Source organism: Amblyomma maculatum, chromosome 2, assembly GCF_055883805.1.
Source record: "Amblyomma maculatum isolate TAMU_Amacu chromosome 2, ASM5588380v1, whole genome shotgun sequence".
Classification (NCBI taxonomy): domain Eukaryota; kingdom Metazoa; phylum Arthropoda; class Arachnida; order Ixodida; family Ixodidae; genus Amblyomma; species Amblyomma maculatum.
The window spans coordinates 204028641-204055206 of record NC_139345.1 but is presented as its reverse complement, the minus strand read 5'-3'; the positions used below and the strand labels follow the sequence as shown (position 1 = coordinate 204055206).

At 48.1% G+C, this 26566-nt stretch overlaps 2 protein-coding genes across 2 annotated transcripts in view; one reads left to right on the top strand and one right to left on the bottom strand.

Moving 5' to 3' along the window:
• The window catches only part of LOC146201091 (lipase member J-like), a 137032-nt gene that overhangs the window by 42848 nt on the left and 67618 nt on the right, over positions 1-26566 (top strand). The gene's annotated exons all lie outside the window — the stretch shown is intronic.
• On the bottom strand, positions 21471-24260 carry LOC146201092 (uncharacterized). Its single transcript, XM_084591793.1, has 3 exons — positions 24097-24260; positions 22875-22969; positions 21471-22263 (listed from the first exon to the last, which is right to left on the bottom strand). Exons 1-3 carry the CDS (start codon positions 24235-24237, stop codon positions 21471-21473), a joined length of 1029 nt encoding a protein of 342 aa, XP_084447919.1. The 5' UTR covers positions 24238-24260.

The following is a 26566-nucleotide window of genomic DNA, read 5'->3' as shown; positions in this document are numbered from 1 at the left end:
TGTGGTGGAGTTTGCGGGCTACAGATCACCACGGAACCTCTCCTACTTCGCCGAAGCAGAAGAATTGCTGCGCTACCCCCCCTACGGACGTAGATGGCGTAAGCAGATGGTTCAATGCAGCCCACGCCAGCAGCTTAACCGCCCACCGAACAGCCTTATCGGAAACCCCGGCACTTCTATGGCAAGCCCGGGGAAGACGTGGATGACTGGCTCACCTACTACAATCGGGTGAGCAAATACAATCGCTGGGATGCAAATACCAAGTTGGCGAATGCGGTATTTTTTCTTGAAGAAACTGCGCTAACATGGTTTGACAATCATGAAGCATCCCTTACCACCTGGGATTGCTTCATAGAAGAAATGAGAGCGGGATTTGGCGATGCCGATGCTCGAAAAAAGAGCGCCGAACAGACTCTGGCTCAGCGAGCGCAAGTACCGGGGGAGACCTGCACAACTTATATAGAAGAAGTCCTCAAGCTATGCAGAATATTGTGTAGAACAGCGCGAAAAAAAAAACGACAGGGACGAAGGAAGACAACAAGACGAGCGCTGACTTTCAACTGACAAGTTTATTGCATGCCTGCATCCATATATATGAACACGTTCACACAATAAAAGAAACAAGAACAACTAAACAAACACCGGAAAGTGTAAGAATGCAATCGAACCATGTGTCATCCAGAATTTCACAACGCATCATTTTCTCGTGTTCATAAATCTTACTTCACGTTCCGATAAAGCTATAGACGGGCTGCTGATACAAGTTTCCTTTATCCTGTTGATTTCTTTTGCTTCTAAAATCTCCCGAACTGTCTGCTCATTATGCCGATTGATTATTTTTGCTTCCTCTAGAAATGGCTGGCAAGCGTCGCTTTTACAGTCCCTGCAGTGTATGCCCATAGTTTCTTTTACCGTACCAAAAACATTATTGTGATGCTCCATTAGTCTTTCGTTAATACAACGACCCGTCGGTCCAATATAATGTTTTCCACAAGACAGTGGAACAGAGTATACAACCCCCTTCTGGCAAACCACATAAGGGTCTTTGTGTTTTACGGTACAGCCCTGACCTATGCCTCTCGTGAGTGAGAGAGAGAGAGAACAACTTTTATTTAAAATGCCTGCAGAATCGGTTAGGCTCCCTCCAAGCAGGGAGGACAAGCTTTTACCGCGACGCGGCCACTACCAGGGGGTTTACATGAGACCGACAAAGTCGGGTCGGGGAGGCCTGTCGGGCTAAAAACCGGCTATCGGGCTCATGTATACGCTAGGGGGTCGAGCTAAAGGACCGTCGCGTCGGGTCCCGCCAGCCCGACTGCAGGGGGTGGGTTGGCTCGACCCTACCCGATGGGCGAGGGGCATGTATACTCTGACGCGTCGGGCAGGCACCTCCTCTCTTGCCTCCTTGCTGGTCGGGGACGGGACCGTGAGCTGTTCGTCTGAGCATTCCTCCTTTTCCTCCTCTCCTGCCTGCGCCTGGTTCTCTTGCTCGACGCACGGTGTAGCAGCGATCTTTGCCCGATAGAAACGAGCTCATGTAAACCCGGACGGGTCGGGCTGGCTTAGCTCGACAACCGGCTCCCCCCTACCCGACCCGCTTGCGTCGGGCTCATGTATACGAGGCTTATGTCAGTCTCGTGCGTTGTGCTCCTTGAGGTCTTATTACGTCGCTACTTCCGCGGGTTCGAGAGGGCCGCCGCCCCCTTCTTGGGGGTGCTGCCCCCCCTCTCCTCGGTTTCGCTCGGTCGCTGCCTCTCTAGAGCTGCCGAGACCTGCTGGACGGCCTTGAGTTGTGTCTCTTGATCATAGCTCCTCGTTGCAGCCTCTAGCTGCGGCGGGATCGTCGTCTTCTCGCTGGCTTCGCGCGGATTTACGCTACAGTCCCAAAGGATGTGAGCCGCGGTGGCTCTCTCCTTCGCGCACAGTCTACACATGTCGCTCGCGTGCACACTCGGACACATGTGCTTAGCTAGCACCGGGGTGAGCAGGGACCCCGTCTGTAACTGTCTGTATAACACTGCCTCCTTCCGGGTAAGCCCCGGGTGAGGTGGCGGCATAGTACCATTTCACTATTTCGTTGAAGGTGGTCATCTTGTCCTTGGCACTGCGCCGCGACCAAGACTCCGAGTCGGCCGTGCTTGCAGCCGCGCGGTTGGTTAGTCCTCGCGCGGCCGAGTTGGCCGTCTCGTTGTGGTTCACGTTTCCGCGTTCCGACACGTCACTGCCCATGTGGGCCGGAAACCACTTGATCACCACAGGACTTTTGTGTCCGATGTCTTCGGCCTTGCGCAGTATGCGCGCGGCCTCACTACATACCCTACCCTTGGCGTAGTTCTTCACTGCCGTTCTAGAGTCACACAACACTGTAGTGCATCCGGGGTCGGAAACGGCCAAGACGATGGCCACCTCCTCCGCCCGGTGCGCTTCTCGAGTCCGGACGCTCACCGCGGTCTTCGTTGCACCCGTCGATGCCTCGACAACCACCGCCGCGTATGCGTCGGTGTTCCCTCGATACTCCGCCGCGTCCACGTAGGCGGCGCCTTCTTCTCTGGCGTGGAGGTCTACGAGAGCCCTGGCCCTCGCCAACCTCCGCTCCCTGTTGTGCTCGGGGTTCACGTTCTTCGGGATCGGGAAGACCCTGAGCTTTCTGTTGATGCTATCTGGTATAGGTACATCTTTCTGCTGCTTGCCTTCGTACATCTTTCTGCTGCTTGCCTTCTCTCGGTTCGAGGCCAAGGTCCCGCAGTATCTGTCTTCCGGTTCTCGTTTCAGAGAGACGCTCGAGTTGCGCCGTTCTCTGTGCTTCGGCTATTTCGTCTAGCGTGTTGTGGACTCCCAGCGCCATGAATTTTTCGGTGCTCGTGCCCCCGAGGAGACCGAGTGCCGCCTTATACGCCTTGCGTATGGTGGCATCTATCTTGTTACGTTCACTCGGCCTCCAGTTGTGGAAGGCGGCCACGTACGTTATGTGGCTAACTGCGAAGGATTGAACGAGCCTAGTCAGGCTCTCCTCCTTCATCCCCGCTTTTCTGTTGGACACCCTCTTGATGAGTCTCATTGCCGCAGCCGCTTTGCCCGCGAGCTTGTTGACCGTTTCACCGTTGGCTCGGTTTCGCTGGATGAGCAGCCCGAGTACACGAATCTTCTCGACCTCCGGTATTACTTGTCCTCCCGCCGTTTTGACCGTGATCTTGGGACGCTCGTACTTGACTTCCATATTCTTTCTTTTCCTGCCCGATCCTTTCGGTGGAATCACCAGCAGTTCTGACTTGGCCGGAGAGCAAACGAGTCCAGACCCGTCCAGCTGCTCCTCGATGGCGTTGACCGCTTCTTGCAGCGTTGTCTCGATGTGTCCGTCGCTTCCTCCCGGTACCCATAGCGTAACGTCGTCGGCGTAGATGGTGTGCCGGACTCCCGCTACTCTTTCTAGCCGGGTGGCCACCCCGATCATCACGAGGTTGAAGAGTAGCGGGGAGATTACCGACCCCTGCGGAGTTCCGACGCTGCCCAGCTTCTTCTCTTCGAGCTGCAGGTCTCCCGCACAGATTTTGGTGGTCCGTTCCGTCAGGAAGTCTTTGATGTACTGGTATGTCCTCCTGCCCATATTTAGCCTGGATACTTGGGCCAGGATAGCCGAGTGCCTCACTTTATCAAAGGCGCTCTGCAAGTCCAGCCCGAGTACGGCTCTGTTGTCCTTGGTGCCCGTCGTATCGTCGATGATCTCGTTCTTCAGTAAGATCATGGCGTCTTGCGTCCCGAGTTTGTTCCGAAACCCGATGATGGAATTTGGGTAAAACTCCGATTCTTCCAGGTAACGCTGCCACCTGTTCATGAGAACGTGCTCGAGGACCTTTCCCACGCACGAAGTGAGCGAGATCGGCCTGAGGGTCTCTATGTTGGGCGGCCTGCCAGGCTTGGGGATGAGGATCGTCTTGGCTGCTTTCCATTGCTTGGGTAGCCTTCCTTCTTGCCAGCACTTGTTGTAGAAGTTCGTGAGCGTTTCGATGGCCGCTTCGTTGAGGTTCTTGAGCGCTCTGTTGGTCACTCGATCGGGACCCGCGGCAGACCTTCCATTGAGATCCTGCAGGGCAACTCTGACTTCCCAGGTCTGGATGTCGCGATCTAGCGTCTCGTTCTCTTTGCCTTGGTAATCCGGGTGTCTTTCCGTGGGGGTGGTCGGCAGGTACTTGGCGTCCAAGCGCCGCTTGACCTCGTCTTCCCCGTGTTCGCAGATTGCCTTGTGTAGGATCCTGGCCAGGTTGTTGTCTCGTACCATTAACTTTTTTGCACATTTTCCCTAATTTATCGGGAGCCGAAAGGACAACTTTCACACCTGCCCGATTTCCTATACGTTTTAGTCTATGCGCGAGGTTATGAATATACGGAATGACCGCTGTCTTTTATTTCGTGCGCTGTTTCGTGGATAAGCTCTCCAGGCTCGCCTGAGAAGATTTTATACTTGATAAAATAGTCTCCGCTACCGATACCAACAGCTGCTTGGGATATCCTGCGTTTTGAAGCCATCGAGTTTGATACATGAAGCTATCTTTAATAGAATGGATGCATGATTTTCTTAAAGCATTAATATAGCATGATTTCCCTACGCTACGTTTCACTAATTTCGAATGTGAAGATTCGAAGGAAAGCAACGGCTTGCTGGCGCGTGGCTCATATGTCCAACACGTGTGATTAGGCTCAATTTTCAGTTTAAGATCTAGAAACCTGATCATATTGTCCTGCGGCCATTCACTGGTTAATTTTAGTGGATTCAAGACATCGCGAAATTTTCTTTCTACATCTGACATAACGGTTGCAAAGTTATCACTATCAGGGTCTAATAGGACTAAAAAATCATCTACACACCGAAAGCATCCTAAAACATTCGAGTCACCCAAAGTTCGTTTTAGCGTTCGATCTTTTTCCGCCAGTAATAGATTGCTTAACACAGGAGCTATGCATGACGCTATGCAAACCCCTTGTTTTTGCAGGTAGGTGTCACCGTCCCAAGTGGCGAAGATAGACGTTAAATGCAAAAACAAGGGGTTTGCATAGGATCATGCATAGCTCCTGTGTTAAGCAATCTATTACTAGCGGAAAAAGATCGAACGCTAAAACGAACTTTGGGTGACTCGAATGTTTTAGGATGCTTTCGGTGTGTAGATGATTTTTTAGTCCTGTTAGACCCTGATAGTGATAACTTCGCAACCGTTAAATCAGATGTAGAATGAAAATTTCGCGATGTCTTGAATCCACTAAAATTAACCAGTGAATGGCCGCGGGACAACATGATCAGGTTTCTAGATCTAAACTGAAAATTGAGCCTAATCACACGTGTTGGACATATGAGCCACGCGCCAGCAAGCCGTTGCTTTCCTTCGAATCTTCACATTCGAAATTAGTGAAACGTAGCGTAGTGAAATGATGCTATATTAATGCTTTAAGAAAATCATGCATCCATTCTATTAAAGATAGCTTCATGTATCAAACTCGACGGCTTCATAACGCAGGATATCCCAAGCAGCGGTTGGTATCGGTAGCGGAGACTATTTTATCAAGTATAAAATCTTCTCAGGCGAGCCTGGAGAGCTTATCCACGAAACAGCGGACGAAAGAAAAGATAGCGGTCATTCCGTATATTCATAACCTCTCGCATAGACTAAAGCGTATAGGAAATCGGGCAGGTGTGAAAGTTGTCCTTTCGGCTCCCGATAAATTAGGGAAAATGTGCAAAAAAGTTAATGGTACGAGAGGCATAGGTCAGGGCTGTACCGTAAAACACAAAGACTCTTATATGGTTTGCCAGAAGGGGGTTGTATACTCTGTTCCACTGTCTTGTGGAAAACATTATATCGGACAGACGGGGCGTTGTATTAACGAAAGACTAATGAAGCATCACAATAATGTTTTTGGTACGGTAAAAGAAACTATGGGCATACACTGCAGGGACTGTAAAAGCGACGCTTGCCAGCCATTTCGAGAGGAAGCAAAAATAATCACTCGGCATAATGACCAGACAGTTCGGGAGATTTTAGAAGCAAAAGAAATCAACAGGATAAAGAAAACTTGTATCAGCAGCCCGTCTATAGCTTTATCGGAACGTGAAGTAAGATTTATGAACACGAGAAAATGATGCGTTGTGAAATTCTGGATGACACATGGTTTTTTTTGCGCTGTTCTACACAATGGATTACCAACATGCACTAGCTTCTGTTTTAACGTCGTTCATTTCTAGTACATCGGGCCCTTTTTACTGTATGAATGTTCATCCGTGCATCCTTGTCACCTACATACCATTCGCCGTGTGTCAAGCCAGGACGCTGGCTTTTCTCATCAAAGCTAAACGTGTGCCAGTTCACGTTCTCCAGCTCTTTGGAGGATTCCAGCCATCACAGGGACATTGCTCCAGGATCTGCAAAATCCTCAAGTCCGAATGGAACAGACAAGCGCGGTTTTACCGCAACTGCCTATATCTCATGCTACATACCGGAGAGGGTCTTACGAAAGGGAAGAAGAAATGGAAAGAATATTCGGACTTGGCTAACGCGAACGCTGACTTTATGTGGCAAAGAACTCTTTGTGAGCTCCGTGCGTCGCAAGCCAGAGATCAGAAGACCACGAACAACATCCATAAAACAGGCAACGTTTCCCTCCCGGAGGACGTACGTCGAGTACTCTCCCACGGTCCAAAGTTCGCTACGGAACCAAAGAAAACGGCTGCCGAACTTTTAGGGATGGCCAGACTAGTCTCCAGAATGGCACCTGAGGCTGAGAGTGACCGGTGTGTTTCCGAGGGAGTTGACGCCGTGCTTCGCTACCAAGGTCCGGTGAACACCCTTCCAGTGGGGAAAACTGTTTCATACTTAAGACAGAATTCTTTGTGCTTGCTCCCGGCCGACAAGGAAGGGGGATTTATTGTGTTACCTTCACATCTGTATATAACTAAAGGCCACGAAACAGTCCGTTCCTTATTTAGTATTGCGACAAACATTTCTCTAAAGAAGGTGAAAGCGGAAGCTAAAAAACTTTGTAAAAAACTTAATCTGGAAACACTAAGCAAATCTATCGAGAAAAGCAAGGGTTTGGGTTTACAGCTATTCTTTAGTGCCAAAACCCACAAACCAGATTGTCCTTTCAGAGTTATTATTTCTGAAAATGGTACGTGGCAAAAATGTGTATCAACGTATTTGAAAGGAATACTAAACACACTTACCCTGGATGATGCGTACTACACTAAAACTTCAGTAGAAGTAATCCAATTTTTTGAAACCCATAGAAACAAAACAGTCATGGCTTGTTCGTTCGATGTAAAAGATCTTTACTATTCCCTGCCACATGAGGAATTGTTTTCGTGCGTAGAAGATTGCATAGACAGGCAAGGGGTGGTAGCATTTCAGAATGAGACAGGTTTGTCGGTGGGGGGCTTCTTAGAACTTTTGCGTATGTATTTAACGTCTACCTTCGCCCCTTGGGACGGTGACACCTACCTGCAAAAACAAGGGGTTTGCATAGGGTCATGCATAGCTCCTGTGTTAAGCAATCTATTATTGGCGGAAAAAGATAGAACGCTAAAACGAACTTTGGGTGACTCGAACGTTTTAGGATGCTTTCGGTGTGTAGATGATTTTTTAGTCCTGTTAGACCCTGATAGTGATAACTTCGCAACCGTTAAATCAGATGTAGAAAAAAAATTTCGCGATGTCTTGAATCCACTAAAATTAACCAGTGAATGGCCGCAGGTCAATATGATCAGGTTTCTAGATCTTAAACTGAAAATTGAGCCTAATCACACGTGTTGGACATATGAGCCACGCGCCAGCAAGCCGTTGCTTTCCTTCGAATCTTCACATTCGAAATTAGTGAAACGTAGCGTAGTGAAATGATGCTATATTAATGCTTTAAGAAAATCATGCATCCATTCTATTAAAGATAGCTTCATGTATCAAACTCGACGGCTTCTAAACGCAGGATATCCCAAGCAGCTGTTGGTATCGGTAGCGGAGACTATTTTATCAAGTATAAAATCTTCTCAGGCGAGCCTAGAGAGCTTATCCACGAAACAGCGGACTAAAGAAAAGATAGCGGTCATTCCGTATATTCATAACCTCTCGCATAGACTAAAACGTATAGGAAATCGGGCAGGTGTGAAAGTTGTCCTTTCGGCTCCCGATAAATTAGGAAAAATGTGCAAAAAAGTTAATGGTACGAGAGGCATAGGTCAGGGCTGTACCGTAAAACACAAAGACTCTTATGTGGTTTGCCAGAAAGGGGTTGTATACTCTGTTCCACTGTCTTGTGGAAAACATTATATCGGACAGACGGGGCGTTGTATTAACGAAAGACTAATGAAGCATCACAATAATATTTTTGGTACGGTAAAAGAAACTATGGGCATACACTGCAGGGCAAGTAAAAGCGACGCTTGCCAGCCATTTCTAGATGAAGCAAAAATAATTAATCGGCATAATGAGCAGACAGTTCGGGAGATTTTAGAAGCAAAAGAAATCAACAGGATAAAGGAAACTTGTATCAGCAGCCCGTTTATAGCTTTATCGGAACGTGAAGTAAGATTTATGAACACGAGAAAATGATGTGTTGTGAAATTCTGGATGACACATGGTTCGATTGCATTCTTACACTTTCCGGTGTTTGTTTAGTTGTTCTTGTTTATTTTATTGTGTGAACGTGTTCGTATATATGGATGCAGGCATGCAATAAACTTGTCAGTTGAAAGTCAGCGCTCGTCTTGTTGTCTTCCTTCGTCCCTGTCGTTTTTTTTTTCGCGCTGTTCTACACAATGTATTACCAACATGCCCAAGCTTCTGTTTTAACTATGCAGAATAGTTGATGCTCGGATGACTGAGGAAGACAGAGTGGGTCACCTCCTCAAAGAATCGCGCAAGACTTGTACAACTTTCTTATCTGCAAGGACGATTTGAATACCACCGCTGATGTAACACGACACTGTCGCACGTTTGAATGTTTGAAGCGACGCCGTATCATTCCGAAGTTTGGTCGGTTGCCTAATGCAACAACTATCGCCAGTGTGGATGTGGCGGAAACGACAAGCATGGCAGATACAATTCGACAAATCGTCCGCGAGGAGCTTCGGAGGCATCAAGATATTGGGGGCCACGTCAGACCCTACATTAGCACCTCTTCGTCAGACAATAGCCCATCGTCTACCTGTTATGCTTCCTCTGTTACGTCTCCTTCAGACACCCGATGCTCTGCTGCTCATCGCCCGAACATTCAGCCCCTCACCATCAACGCCTACAACAGCGAGCACTCTCGTTATCCTCGTCGACTACATCCAGAACATGAAGCGCTTAATCCAAGCGACGATGAACCTTATTCATCGAATGAACGTGAGCCGCCAGTGTGTTATGCCTGTCGAATGATCGGCCACATTTCGCGTTTTTGCCGCAACCGTCGTCCGTACCAGCAGTATCGCCGACAGTGGGTGAACTGCCGTACAAGGTTTCCTGCTGACAATGATGATTCATATAAAAGACCACCTGGCCGGAGTGAGTACAGAGCAACAGCTAGCCGACAAGAACGCAGAATGGCGCTGAACCGAAACGAATCACCGGCCTCTGACCGTAGCCTGACACCACCATCTCGGTGCCTATGACGCTCCCGTTCTCCACGACGACGGTCGCCACCTCCGGGAAAATAGTGAGTGCGGCCGATGGAGGTGAGGTCGCAAATGATTCTAGCTTACCCATGCCTCTGTCCGTTTCGATGTTAAAGAACCGAATTGAAGTGTTTTTGGACGGTGTACGTGCTATGGCGTTGTTGGGCACAGGTGCAACCATTTCTATTATAAGTCTCGCTTTTAAATAACTGCCTTGGTTGTAAAATTATGTTTTCTTGGGATAGTGCGACAACACTGTGTGGTGTTGGTGGCGAACCGCTTAACCCACTTGGAGTCTGTTCCGTGAATCTTGCTATCGCCGGCCACACATTCCGAACGGAATTCGCTGTACTTGCTCGATCAACACATGACGTAATTCTTTTACTCGATATTCTAGAACAATGTGGGGCCACCCTCGACTTTCGCAACGGAGACCTTTCTCTGAGCACTCGAATTGAATCTGCTTTGTGTGAAAATTTGCGGACCAATCCTAGCACGCTTTCGGTTTCGGACGATATAGTCATTCCTGCAATGTCAGCAGAGTTTATACAAGTTGTTAGTTCAAGCTGTGCCAGTGACGCGTTCGACGCTGTGGTTGAACCACTCCCTCTCAACTGCGCGAAGAAAAGTATTCTGATTCCCCGCTGCGTCATCTCAGTCATGAATGGCCATTCTTCTTTGTGGACGACTAACTGCTCTAACGAACCTGTTGTATTACCACGTGGTCTAAAACTTGCCAACTTTGACGAAGACAGTTTTAAATCAGTGGCTGTTCTCAGCACAGACAATAACCAGCCTACCGCATGCTCAGAAGTAGATTAGACAAAATTTCTTGCCATGATTAACAAATCCCTGCCAACAAGTGACCGTCACAGTTTAGTGGAAGTTCTGGCGAAACATACTGCGACTTTCGATTTTTCTCTGGACTCGCCACCACGGATTCCCGTTTCCCGTACTCAGCACTGAATCGATACTGGGACTGCTGATCCAATCCGGCAGAAGCCTTATCATGTATTCCCATCAGAGCGCCAAACAATCGAAGAACAAGTTCGTGATATGCTGCATAAGGGCATCATTCAAGAATCGTCTAGTCCGTGGGCTGCCCCTGTGATTCTAGTCAAAAAGAAAGATGGCACATGGCGATTTTGTGTTGATTATCGACGACTGAATACTGTTACCAAGAAGGACGTGTATCCCCTGCCACGTATTGATGACGCCATTGATTGCTTACATTCCGCTTCCTATTTTTCCTCAGTCGACTTGCGATCAGGCTATTGGCAGATCCCCATGCACCCGGAAGATAAAAAAAGACGGCATTCATCACCCCAGACGGGCTGAATGAATTTAATGTGATACCGTTTGTATTATGTAACGCTCCAGCCACGTTCGAAAGATTCATGGATACAGTTTTGCGCGGACTGAAGTGGCACATTTGTATGTGTTATTTGGACGATGTAGTGATATTCGGGACTACTTTTCATGAACACAACAATCGATTAGAGATTGTCTTGGAGTGTATTGAGAAAGCTGGTCTGGTACTCAATTCCAAGAAATGTCGTTTTGGAGAACGCCAGACTGTGGTACTTGGACATCTCATAGACAAGGATGGAATCAGGCCTGATCCGAAAAAGATCGAAGCTGTCACTTGTTTTAAACCGCCGAAATCGTTAAAACAGCTGAGGAGTTTTTTGAGGCTTTGCTCCTATTTTCGACGTTTTGTTCCGAAGTTTGCTGACCTAGCATATCCCCTTACTTGTGTTTTGCAAAAAGATGCGCCTTTCAAGTAAACTGCCGATTGTGACTCCGCCTTTCGTCAGTTAAAATTTATTTTGACATTAGGACCACTACTATGCCACTTCTGTCCATCAGCTCCAACAGAACTTCACACTGACGCCAGCGCAGTTGGAGTTGGTGCTATGCTCATACAGCGGCACAATGGCGATGAACATGTTGCTGCATATGCAAGCCGTTCTTTGAGCAAGGCTGAGCGTAATTAAACAGTAACTGAACAGGAATGCTTAGCTGTTGTATTCGGTGAACAACGGTTTAGGTCATATCTTTATGGATATGCATTTAAAATTGTGACGGACCATCATTCCTTATGTTGGCTTGTAAACCTTCGTGACCCCTGTGGACGCCTTGCGTGGTGGGCTTTGCGCCTTCAAGAATTCAATTTTACTGTGTCTTTTAAGAGTGGTCGTAAGCACGGTGATGCTGACTGCCTGTCACGGTAGCCCATTGAAACTACTGATTGCGACAATGAGGTCTTGGATGAATATATAGCTGCTATCTCTACAAGTTTCCCCGATGTTGGCGAATTCAAGATTGCGCAGCGGAACGACAACGAGTTGGCGCCGCTTTTTGATGCAGCAAGTTCCCGGAACCCTAAGACCTCATTCTGCATTCGTGACGGTGTACTACACAGGAAGAACTACTCGTCAGTAGGTGCGCGGCTTCTTCTGGTAGTTCCTACACGTCTTAGGGGTCAGGTTCTTCGGGTAATGCACGACGATGCTACAGCTGGACACTTGGGTTTCGCGAGGACATTGCACAAGACTAAGGAACATTTTTATTGGCCGAAGATGCGTCAAACTACGCAACGTTATGTGGTCAGCTGCCTCCAGTGCCAGCATTTCAAGCAATCAACCTGCTCACCGCCGGGTCATCTTCAGCCTATAACGCCACCACGAACCCCATTCGAACAGGTGGGAATTGACCTTCTAGGACCGTTTCCCCGTTCTTCTAACGGAAACCGCTGCGTCATAGTGTGCGTAGACTACCTTACGCGGTACTGTGAAACTGCTGCTATACCGTCAGCCACTGCTTCTGATGTCTCGGCGTTCCTCCTACGGTCCATCATTCTTCGACATGGGCCTCCTCGTGTGTTAATAAGCGATCGTGACCGACAGTTTACGGCAGAAGTTGTGGAAGAACTTCTTCGCCTCTGCTCATCCCATTTTCGCCATTCAACTCCTTACCACCCACAAGCAAACGGTCTTACCAACGCACCAATCGGACGCTTATCAATATGCTCGCAATGTATGTCGACTCCCGCCACAAAAACTGGGATGAAGTCCTTCCGTTTATAACATACGCATTTAACACTGCTAAGCACGAAACGACAGGCTACAGTCCGTTTTTTTTTCTTTATGCACGACCTCAACGAAGCACTTTGGACACGTTTCTGCCTTTCTCCCTCCCTGCTGAAACTTCACTAGCGCATACTCTCTCTTTGGCTGAAGAAGCTCGTCGACTCGCTAGACTTCGCACTCTAGCCTCCTAGGAACGCTACAAGCAACGCTACGACAAACGTCATCAAGATGTTAATTATGCCCCTGGTGACTTGGTGTGGCTTTGGACGCCGTTGCGTAAGCTCGGCTTGTCCCAGAAACTGTTGCACCACTATACTGGCCCTTTCGTTGTACTGGAACGCCTCAGCGCAGTAAACTTTGTAGTCTCTCGCCTGACCACCTAAGGGCGTCGTTCTCAGAAGACTCAAGTACTCCCCTTGGCCCGCATGAAGCCCTTCTATCAAAGTGACGAACCTTGACTCGCCCGGCGGGCATCGTCTGCGAAGGGGGCAGTGTCACGCACTTCCCGCGGTCCTTATTGAAGAAAGATGAGTTTTGGCGGAAGAAGCAGAAGAGGACGAGGAAGCTGAGTCTGTTCGCTGTGGTGTGCTACCAATCTCCAGCGCATCCTAACATCTTGTAAATAAACCTAGTAACAATATAGATTAGGCGGAAAAGCCGCCTCCCCGGTTTTATGTATGCAGACGGTATTGTGCTGCTAGCTGAGAGTTAGGAATAATTGCAAACTCTAATTAAGTATTGCGGCGATGAAGGGGACGCTCTAGGCTTCAGTTTTACGCAGGTAAGTCGGGACCGATGATTTTCAACGGCTCAACTGATCAGGATCTTGAAATACAAGGCCATGCAATACCCAGAGTAGCAGAATATAAATATCTCAGGGTATGGGTAAACGAAGGATTGGCATGCATTGGAAAGTATGAGAAATCACTTAAGGCCAAAGGGCGAAGGAATGCCGGGATAATGAAGCATAAGGCATTGTGGGGATACTATAGGTATGAGGTTTTGAGGGGTATTTGGAAAGGAATTATGGTGCCCGGATTTACTTTCGGAAATGCGGTTTTGTGCCTAAAATCGGAGGTACAGTCGACATTAAAAATAAATCAAGGAGCAGTCGGACGATTAGCATTGGGTGTCCACAGCAAAGCCACAGATGAGGCGGTATCGGGAGATATGGGATAGGCATCTTTCGAAGCTCGTGAAGCTCAGTGTAAAATATTATATGAGGAGCGCCTGAGGAAATTGGACAGTAGCAGATGTGCAGATAAAGTATTTATATACCTATACCTAAAACACGTTACTCACAATGGAGGAAAAGAACTAGGAAACTAACCAGTAAGTATGCTGGTCACAAAGGACGAAGAAATAAAGAGCGTTAAGCAACAGGCGAAAAAAAAAGAGAGTAAAAATTGCCTAAATTCTATGGAAAAGAAACAGAGTATGGAACTATACCGAAAGTGGAAAATGCAGATCAGAAAGGAAGCTTTCTTTGATAACTCAAGAGGCAATGCCCTACTTTCTGAAGCTAGATCAGGGTGCCTTAGAACAGGCAGCTACAAAAAAAATTTAACAATGAAGATGACGCACGTGCTGTATGTGGCAACTCCAGTGAAACAATTGACCATATTATACTCGAATGTAATGGTATCCATCCGGAAGTTGGTGCAGGCGCAATCACTGTTCCTGAAGCTCTGGGGTTTAGAGATAACAGTGGCCGGGTGAATAAACCGGCGGTGGAAGCTAACAAAAAACGACTGGAAGATTGGTGGTTTAAAAGCAGAAAAGTAACATAATGTTAGTAATGTAGAAACAAAAATTGAATAAATATAATGATCGTATAGTTAACCAATCTAAAACAATAATAAGGATATATGGGGGAAAATGAGCATGATAGCAACTGATACCATCCCGTTTCAAAGGGGACGCTCCTATATTCCATCCATCCATCCGAGGCCAATAGCAAAACGAAGGCCAGGAGTGTTCTCGCTTCAACCGCAAAAACAGAGGTCAGAACTTCTGACTAGCGTAGTGGCATATCAACAATGCACGAGCGCTCTCTCTCTCTCTCTCTCTCTTTCTCTCTCTCTCTCTCTCACACACACACACACACACACACACACACACACACACACACACACACACACACACACACACACACACACACACACACACACACACACACACACACACACACACACACACACACACACACACACACACACACACACACACACACACACACACACACACACACACACACACACACACACACACACACACACACACACACACACACACACACACACACACACACACACACACACACACACACACACACACACACACACACACACACACACACACACACACACACACACACACACACACACACACACACACACACACACACACACACACACACACACACACACACACACACACACACACACACACACACACACACACACACACACACACACACACACACACACACACACACACACACACACACACACACACACACACACACACACACACACACACACACACACACACACACACACACACACACACACACACACACACACACACACACACACACACACACACACACACACACACACACACACACACACACACACACACACACACACACACACACACACACACACACACACACACACACACACACACACACACACACACACACACACACACACACACACACACACACACACACACACACACACACACACACACACACACACACACACACACACACACACACACACACACAAAACATTCAAAACATTCAGTGCGATAGCATGCACTCCGGACGACATGTTGCGCTTTAAAAGCGTAAAATCCACGGTTGCCCCAGTCGCCTTTTAAACGGCTACGAAAGCTGCATACAAAGCAAACCTATGTGGTTAACAACGTACGTCAACATTTTTGTAGCTTGAGGAAGTATTCGTACAAAAATTTACCACGTTTTCACGATTCTCCTGCGTGAAAACGTGCCAACAAAGCAGGCGACGCGACAGAAAACGCGGGCAGTGCCGGCCATGCGAGCGCCGCTCGAAGCGTTAGAGTTACAGTATTACACAGTAACTCTACGATGGATGCATGAAATATAGGAGCGTCCCCTTTGAAACAGGGGGGGGGGGGGTAGCAGTTGCTATCATGCTTGTTTTTCTTCCCTATATCTTAATTATTAGTTTAGATCAGTTAATTATACCATCATACTATTTTTGAATTTTTTGTTTCTACATTACTGACATTATGTTACTTTCCTGTTTTTAAGCCACCAATCTTCAAATCGTTTTTTGCTAGCTTGTACCGCAGGTTCATTCACCCCGTCACTGGTATCTTTTAAGCCGAGGGCCCCAGGAAGAGTGACTGCGCCCGCATCGACTTCCGGATGGATACCATCACATTCGAGTATAAGATGGTTAACTACACATGTGTCATCTTCATGGTTAAATTTATTTTTGTAGCTGCGTGTTCTAAGGCACCCTGAAGTAGGGCACTGCCTCTTGAGTTATCATGGAAAGCTTCCTTCCTGATCTGAATTTTCCACTTTCGGTATAATTCCACACTCCGTTTCTTTTCCATCGAATTTATCGAATTTTTACTTTCTGTGTTTTTCACATGTTGCTTAGCGCTCTTTATTTCTCCGTCCTTGTGACTAGCATACTTACTAGTTAGTTTCCTAGTTCTTTTCCTCCATTATGAGTCAACGCTTTTTAAGTACAGGTATTTAAATACTTTAGCTGCCCATCTGTTATTGTCCAATTTCCTCAGGCGTTCCTCATATAATATTTTACTCTGAGCTTCCCGTTCTTCGAAAGATGCCCAGCCCATATCTCCCTGTACCGCCTCGAACCATGGGCTAAGTTCGCCGCCTGCGGCGAGCTACGGAGTTAGCAAACTTACTCTACGCCGGTGGGCCGCGCGCCGAACCTGAACGGCCGTAGCAACGGCGCGTAGCAGGAACCGATCACGGCGGCCACGGTTCAGCAAGAAAGCTTGGAGCTAAATGTGGAAAATGTGCATACAATGGTCAGGTGGGTGGGATTTGCGCACGAGGTGTAATTTCGCTTTCTGTTCGAGGCCGGGGAACGTAGTGGTAGCGCAAAGCAACAGCTGTGTATTTCCAACCGTTGCGCGAATAAACGTTAATGAAGACAATGACATGCAATGCAGAGCCCGAAACAGCTGCAGTTAAACACCCGGGGCGATCAGCTGCGGCGAAAGCTATGAGGTTCCGTACTTGCTTCATGCGAGAAATCCCTCGATTCGAATCCGCTACAAGAGAGAATATTTTTTTAGGGGGGGGGGGGGGGCAGAGGTCAGAGGTCAAGGCTTCTAACACACAGGTTAACATTGTGAAGAACCGTTTTCTCACTAAAACTAGACTACTCTGCTGCGCTGGCTCTGATGTTTGGGTGCGACCACTGGCCGGGCGGTTAGAGTTCAATAGCGGCCGCGGATCACGTTAAATAATTCCAAATGTTCGATATTCCTGGAGCCTGCACTACGCTCTCCCTCATATCTGATGACTATTTGAATCTACGTCCTCTAAACCACACCAAATAGCATACATGGTGGTAGGCAAATCAAAAGCTTTATAAAGCAATAATGTACATTCGTTTGGTTAGAGGATCATTTCGCTAGGGGATGCACATAAAATGTGGTTACTTATCGATCGAAGACCGTAGTACCGAACCGAACTGAGCATACTTCGCCATGACCTAAAAGCAGCTATAATATGCCAAATATTACTGGAATGTTGGCGCGCGTCTTTTGGCATCGCGTACAAATAGTGAAACTAATTACATAATAATTTTTACTGAAACGAATTCTTCACATGTAATACAGTTATCACGGCCGTTTCGGGGACTAAGAAACTTCAATGTGATTCGTTATTTTCTTCGTGCACAAAAAATATCCTGTAAGAAGCTTTTTTCCTTCATGTAAATGAGATCTATTTTCTGAGATCAACAATGATGCATCTTCGTGTTCCGCTATTCCACAGAAACTGAGAAACGTACCAATATCAGAACAAGCTACACATCAATAGACAGAAATTTGATAAACGGTCGGGGATTCGCTAGATTGCACCATTCTTAAAAATTCGTTGAAAAACTACAAAATGCGGTTTTGCTATCTGATGGCACTCTGTCTTTCTTATTTGTAATATTTTGCTGCTTCTGGACCTCTGTACTTTGAAGAGTAAATGTTTGCAGAGTGGTTTTCTGCAAACGCGAGTGCGTTGAGTCTTCTCCCTAAGGTACGTCTATTAGACTGTTTTAAAATGTGTGCTGCATCTTCTACCTGTTTATCCACCTTCCCGAAAGTATAATGATTTAGGTTAATAGAATTTTTACTCTAGTAGCTTCGTTCGCTGTGAAAGAGTTTTTTAAGATGTCTTTGAGAGAAATATCACTGCTGCAGCAACTGAGCGTGGTAAGGGGAGAAAACCTTCGTAAAGGCTCTTGCGGCTTCAGTCCATCTTCCCATCGCCCAGAAGAGATACAATATTTTGGTGCTCAATCCTTGGCGGTGGAACTCTGGTAACATCCCCACAAAGTTCAGATAAAATAAGCACAATTGGCCAACGTGCCTAATGAGAACAGAGAGGTGATTGGAACCAGCTTTTCAGTGCTCTACTTTGATCCTTGCGATATTTGCTTTGAATCTTGCGCGCGCACGCGCGCACACACACACACACACACACACACACACACACACACACACACACACACACACACACACACACACACACACACACACACACACGCACGCACGCACGCACGCACCCCCCCCCCCCCCACACACACACACACACACACACACACACACACACACACACACACACACACACACACACACACACACACACACACTAACGATAATTAGCACTTATACCGAATATTCATCATCATCAGCAGCAGCAGCAGCCTGACTATACCCACTGCAGGGCCAAGGCCTCTCCCATATTTCTACAATTAACGCGGTTCTGTGCTAGCTGCATCGACTTGACCCCTGCGAACTTAACCTCATCCGCTTCCATCATCTCTCCGCAAAACCGTGGCACGCCGCAAGGCGCCGTACTTTCGCCGATGCTTTTTAACGCCGTACTAATATAGGCCGGCCGAAGCTACTGGCCGACATCCCCCACCTGCATCACAGCATTTATGCTGACGATCTCACACTTTGGATCACGCGCGGCAGTGACGGCCAGATTGAAGACTCTACAGGCCACCAGCGAACGGTTCGGAGATTATCTAAGTACAGTTGGCCTCACCTGCTCGGCGACAAAGTCCGAGTATATCATCATCCCTTCCCCGCGACGACGCCCTCCAAAAATACTTCCTGACATCAACCTCCAGGTGCAAGGAAACCCGATTCCTCGAACAGAAAACATCAGGATCTTGGGCTTGCATCTACAGGCCAACGGCAGCAACAACATCACGCCCCAACGCATCGACCAGTCGCTGGTACAGATCGGACGCCTCCTCAAGCAAATCTTCAGCAAGCATCATGGCATGCGAGAGTCCAACCTCCTGCGCCTCGTGCAAGCTTCCATCTGCTCCCGCGTCACCTACTCTGGACCCTACTTACGTCTCACTCGTGCCGAAAGCGAACGGCTAGAGGCGTCACTTCGAAAAGCGTACAAGACAGTCCTAGGTCTTCCCATGTCCACAGTTACCCATAAGCTCATGGCTCTCGGAATCTCCAATACCGTGAGCGAACTGATCGAAGCAACCCTCACCGCCCAGTATGAGCGGCTCTCACTCACGCTCACACACGCTGGCCGAGAGGTACTGCAGCAAGTTGGGATCTCCCCGCTGAGATTGTCCCCAAGTTACGCTGAACTTACACCGGAATATCGCCTAAATCTCCGCATCCCTCCCATTCCCAAACGGATGCATCCGGAACAATACGCCGAGAGACGGGCCAACCGGGCTCGCCGATTCGAGAAACGATTCAGTGGGCGTCCGGACGTCATGTATACGGACGCCTATTACCATCCATCGAGGCCAGCGATGGTGGCGGTAGCTCTCACTCCTCACCGCGGCTGCTACACCGCCTGCAGCATTCGCAATGCAGAAACAGTCACCGCAGCTGAGGAGGTTGCCATTGCGCTAGCGCTAGCCGACCCTAATATCAAAGTTGTCATCAGTGATTCTCAACAGGCTATCCGCCACTACGATGCTGGCCGTATCTCTTGCCAGACGTTACACATTCCACGTTTTACAGCACGTTCCTCCACATCTCACTTACTTCTTTTGGCTCCAGCCCACGAGTCGCTCAGCGGAAACGCCCAGGCGCACACTATCGCTCGAGATATCAGCTGCCGAGAGTATGATCAGCCACCCTGTTTCCGGTGACAATAATATCTCAAGCGCTTCTCTACTCACAACGTGCACGGACATACTCCAGCACTATAGACTCCAAAGATGCACATATCCTCCCGCACACCGCGGTCTAACAAGACGCGAGGCCATCCAATGGCGCAAACTACAAACTGGCAACTTCCCACACCCCCTCTTATACAGCAGGACCTTTCCGCAACAGATAGCTCCCATGTGTAAACACTGCTCAACTCCGGCCACTCTCATACACATGGCGTGGACTTGTACACACTACAACACAGACAACTCAAACACCCCAGAGACGTGGGAGTCTCTCCTGCGTACTTCCGAGACGGCCGACTAACGCTGGCTTATCCAGCACGCGGTGGAGGCCGCGACATCTTAAGGGATCCCCGCCGACCTCCTCTAAGCCAGCGCAACCGGCCCTTCGACTGGTCCCCTGTTTTGGGGCGCAATAAAAGAGTTCACCAACACCACCCACCTAACTTTCTGTCGCCCCTTGCTATGCTTTCCTTCCCTTGGAATACAGTTTGTTACCCTAAGCGGCCATCGGTTATCCTCTCTTCGCACTACATGTCCTGCCCATGCCCATTTCTTCTTCTTGATTTCCATTAGAATGTCAGTAACTGAAGGTTGTACAGGCCTATGCACCTACAGGTAGTTATGATGACCAGATAGTTGAAAGCTTCTACGAAGATGTAGAATCGGCAATGCGAAAAATAAAGACGCAATATACTGTACTAATGGGCGACTTCAATGCCAAGGTAGGAAAAAAGCAGGCAGGAGACCAGGCAGTAGGTGACTATGGCATCTGTTCTAGGAATAACAGGGGGGAGTTACTAGTTGAGTTTGCAGAGCGCAATAACTTAAGAATCATGAACACCTTCTTCAGCAAACGGAAGAACCGAAAGTGGACATGGAAAAGCCCTAACGAGGAGACTAAAAATGAAATTGACTTCATAATGTGTTCACCCCCGCCATTGTGCAAGATGTAGAGGTAATTGGGAAAGTGCGATGCAGTGACCACAGGATGGTAATGTCCCGTATTCGCCTAAATCTGAAGAAGGAACGCAACAGATTAGTAAGAAAGAAACCAACCAACGAGTTAGCGGTTAGGGGGAGGGCAGAAGAATTCAGGATCTCGCTACAGAATAGCTATTCAGCTCTAACCGAGGATGGCGACATTACCCTAGAAGCAATGAACAATAATTTCAGAGATATCATTACTGAGTGTGCGGTAGAAGTAGGCGGTAGGATAGTTAGAGAGTGTATCGGTCGAGACGGTCAGTGAACCAAAAAAGCGATTATTGCAGAAGGTACAGTGCTTTTATAGCTGAAGGGGGTGTGGCAAACAAGGCGTGTATCTTAATCTTGACGAACATGATAAGCGGTCGCGCCAGGCATGGCACGTGCGTCATTCGCGACACATCTTCCCTCCTGTGCAGAATAGATGCGAAGCACTTGGTTGAAATTTCGGTCGTACCGCAGGCGTTGGGGTGGTCTGGTATCTCTGGTGGATCGGCGCAGTGGAGGAGCCTGCGGAGCTGTTGAGCTCACAGACGGTCCAGTCGCTGTCACTTGTGGCGGTGCCTGCGGAGAGGTACCGGAGCTCACAGACGACTGTCTTGTTGGAACGGGTGTTGTGGGTTGCAGCGCTGCACTTGGTGGTTCGCTCTCCGAGTAGCCACATTCGGTGGCTTCTTGCTGGAACAGCTCGCCAGTTCGAAGTAAATGCTGTCTGTTGCGTCGTAGCACGCGGTGGTCCTCGGTAACTACTTGATAAGACCTCGGTGCAACTGTTCCGGCTACTTGGGCGCGGCGATTCCATGTTCTTTCCCTCACCCTCACGACATCGCCGGTTTTGAGCGGTGGTAGCATTCTGCCTCGAGTGTCTTCCTGAGCTCGTTTGAACACCGGTCTGCTTGGCTGCAGCCGGAAGTCTGGGAGCCGCGTGCGAAGTCTCCTTCCCTGCAGTAGTTCACCAGGGGAGCGGCCATCTTCGAGCGGAGTGGATCTGTAGCCGAGCAACCCGAGCCAGAAGTCCTCCTTTGTCTCATCCGTTTTCTTTAGGATCCTTTTTACTATCTGGACCCCCTTCTCGGCGAGTCCATTCGAGCGCGGGAACTCTGGGCTCGAGGTGACGTGGTCGAAGTCATACCTAGATGCAAAAAGAGCAAATTCGTAAGACGAAAACTGGGGCCCATTGTTCGTGTGGACTTCAATTGGAATCCCGTATCTTGAAAAGATGGCGCTCAACTTCTCAATGACTGCACTGGATGTTGTATGAGTCAGCTTTTCTACTTCCGGGAAGTTGGAATAGGCATCAAAAACGGAGAGGTATGAGCTTCCGCCATGTTGAAAAATGTCAACGCCTACACGGTACCATGCATGGTCCGGTGTAGGTCTGATCATAAACGGCTCGCTTTGCTGTTTGTAAGCGTATTTTCGGCAAACTACACAGCTCTGTAACAGCTGTTTTACATCGGAGTTCAGCCCCGGCCAGAACACTAGGCCTCTGGCTCTTGCTTGGCACTTGTTCAAGCCCATGTGTCCTTCATGAATGCGTTGCAGAACTTCCTTTCTCATTGACTTCGGAACTACAATTTTGGTGCCTTTAAGTACAATTCCTTTAATCAATGACAGCTCGGATGCGAATGGCTTCATTATGCCCAAAATTTCACCTTGACCATTAATATAGCGTATCACTGACTGCAAGTCCGGATCTTTTGCCGTTGCGTCGGCCAGACGGCCCAGCGTTTTTGCGCTTACCAGGTCTGACACGACTCCAACTGCGTGGACTTCAACGTCTTCGGTGTCATTTGGGTAGTCCTTGGTCTCTGCCCTTGGAGCCCTTGATAGCATGTCTGCGAGGAAGAATTTCTTGCCTGGTACATACCGAAGGTCAAAGTCATAAGGAAGTAGCCTCAAAAAAAAAAAAAAAAACGTTGAAGCCTGGGTGACATATTACTGATTCCTTTTGTTGCAACACCAATCAGCGGGCGGTGGTCAGTGTCGATTACAATCTTGCGTCCGTACACGAAGTGATGAAATTTTTCACAGCCGAACGTTATCCCTATCGCTTCCTTTTCAATCTGCGAATACCTCTGCTCTGGGCTGGTCATTACACGCGACGCATAAGCGACCGGATGCCAGTTTTCCCCGTGACGCTGTAAGAGTGCAGCCCCCAAACCATTCTTTGATGCATCTGTCACAATTTTAGTTTCTTTGGCTGGGTTAAAAATAGCTAGGAGAGGTGCACTGCTAAGCATGTCGCAGATCGTCCTCCACTCACTAGCGTGATTGTCGGTCCACTCGAACACAGAGTCCTTTTTGATGAGGCTGCGGAGAAGCGTAGTACGTTCCGCTAGATTGGGCAAGTACTTGATGAAATAATTGGCTACTCCTGGCATTCTGTGCACCGCTCCTTTGTCCGTTGGGCACGGAGTCTCCCTCAGTGACTCAGTTAATGCTGGGTTAGGCTTTATTCCATCCTGGCTAATGACATCACCCAGGAATTCGATTTCCGTCACGCCAATCTTGCACTTTTCGGCATTGAAAGTTAAGCCGGCTTTCTCTGCCACCTGCAGCACGTTTCGTAGGCGTGCATCGTGTTCTTCCTTAGATGCGCCCCATATCAGAATGTCAGCTATGTATATTCTTACACCTTGGCAGCGGTCAAATATTTCTGTCAGAATTTTCTGGAATACTTCCGGGGCTGATGAGATTCCGAACGGGAGCCTTAAAAATCGGTAGCGGCCGAATGGAGTACCGAACGTGCATATAGTTGCTGTGGCGTCATCTAAAGGTACCTGATGAAACCCAGACTTTGCATCGAGGAGCGAGAAGTACTTAGCTCCGGCTAGCTCAGCTTCTATGTCCTCGCGTCTCGGCATCTGGTAGTGCTCTCGCTGTATACACTCACTGATGCTTCTAGAGTCCATGCAAACACGTAGTTTCCCGTTTTTTTTTTCACGATAACCAAGCGGCTCACCCAATCTGTTGGTTTCTGGACCCTCTCAATGATGCCACTTCGCTCCATGCGCTCCAGCTCCTCCCTCAAAGGCTCCCTCAGCGCCAAGGGCACCCGTCGAGCTGGCTGAACAACAGGCGTCTCATCCTTTCGTAGGACCATTTTGTACTGGCGGCTCACGCAGCCGGTTCCCTAAAAAAGCTGGCGAAATTCATTCAGAGCGTCCTCACTGCTGCTGGCGGTGGTGCTTCCTGCTTTTACAGCGTCCACAGCACGCGACACGAGATCGAGGGACTCGCTTGCTAATAGTCCCAGTATGGCTTGGTTGCCCTTTTTCACGACGTAAAAGTGAATGTCTTTAGACCGACTGTTCACGATCACTGGTAGTCTTGCCACTCCGAAGTGCCGAATGACACCACCACTGTATGATCGGAGCACCGAAGAGCTCGGTTTCACAGGAGGGAAGATGTATCGCTCATAAACTTCGTTCTGTTGCTCCTGGCAGTAATCCTTGAACTTCTTAACAACGGTAGCGTAGTCTTGCTTGTTCTCGCTCTCGAGGAAAGAAAAGTTGTTAAATACCACCAGTGCGTCGTCTCCGGCAGTGCTGAGCAGCAGTGCTGTTTTGGCAGCTTCGGATCGGGGCTCTTTTGAAGATTCCGTCGCTTGCAGAAAAAGCTCGAATTTCTGCAGGAACAATTCCCAGTTCTTGGCGATATTCCCCGATAGTCGCAATTGTTCAGGAAGCTTCAGCAGTTGTTCCATCGTGGTTTGTCCTCAGTTGGCAGGTCCCCGACGTGGTCTCACTTCTGACACCATGTATCGGTCGAGACGGCCAGTGAACCAAAAAAGCGTTTATTGCAGAAGGTACAGTGCTTTTATAGCTGAAGGGGGTGTGGCAAACAAGGCGCGTATCTTAACCTTGACGAACATGATAAACGGTCGCGCCAGGCATGCATGGCACGTGCGTCATTCGCGATACAGAGAGGATACCGGTAAGCTGTCTAAAGACAGGAAAGATTTGACTAAGAAACGCCAGAGTATGAAAGCTTCCAATCGAACAGACCAGATAAAATTGGTCGAGATATCAAAGCTAATCAATAAGCGCAAGGTGGCTGATATAAGGAAGTATAACATGGACAAAATTGAACATGCTGTAAAGAACGGGGGAAGCCTTAAAGCGGTAAAGAAGAAATTGGGCATAGGCAAAAACCAGATGTATGCGATAAGGGACAAGGCGGGCAACGTCATCACGGATATGGACAAGATGGTCAGGGTGGCCGAGGAGTTCTATACAGATCTCTCCAGCAGCCAAAGTAGTCAGGATCGTAACGAGATTGGCGGCAGGGAAAAACAGTCGGACGTTCCACCAGTGACGAAGGACGAGGTCAAGAAAGCATTAGAAACTATGAAAAGGGGGAAATCAGCTGGAGAGGATCAGATAACTACAGATTTGCTAAAGGACGGGGGGGATATCGTGCTAGAGAAACTGGCCACCCTGTATACGCAGTGCCTGGTGTCATCGACGGTACCGGAACCATGGAAGAATGCGAACGTTATCCTCATTCATAAGGAAGGGGACTCTAAGGACCTTAAAAATTACAGACCAATCAGCTTACTGTCTGTTACGTATAAGGTATTTACTAAGGTAATCGCTAATAGAATCAGGACAACCTTAGACTGCAATCAAGCAAAGGATCAAGCAGGTTTTCGGAAACGGTACTCTACTATCGATCATATCCATACCATCAATGAGGTGATAGAAAAATGCTCGGAATATAATCAGCCTTTATACATAGCATTCATTGATTACGAAAAAGCATTTGACTCAGTTGAAACATCGGCGGTGATGCAGGCATTGCGAAATCAGGGGGTAGACGAGCCATACGTGAAAGTGCTGGAAGATATATATATAGTGGCTGCACAGCAACCATAGTTCTGCATAAAGAAAGTAACAAAATTCCCATAAAGAAAGGTGTTAGGCAAGGAGACACAATCTCCCTAGTACTATTCACAGTTTGCTTAGAGGAGGTATTCAGACACTTGGAATGGGAGCAGTTAGGGATAAGGGTAGATGGAGAATACCTCAGTAATCTGCGATTTGCTGATGACATTGCCTTGCTAAGCAACTCGGGGGATGAACTGCAAATAATGATTAATGACCTAGACAGGAAAAGTAGAAAGGTAGGCTTGAAAATCAAAATGCAGAAGACTAAGATAATGTTCAACAGCCTCGGGAAGGAACAGCAGTTTACATTAGGTAGCGAAGTACTGGAAGTAGTAGGCGATTATGTCTACTTAGGACAGGTAGTAACCGCAGATTCGGACCATGAAAAGGAAATAACAAGAAGAATAAGATTGGGATGGAGCGCATTTGGCAAGCACTCTCAGATTATGACTACCAGCTTACCGGTATCGCTCAAGAGGAAAGTATACAACAGTTGCATCTTACCTTTACTCACCTATGGGGCTGAAATGTGGAGGCTAACCA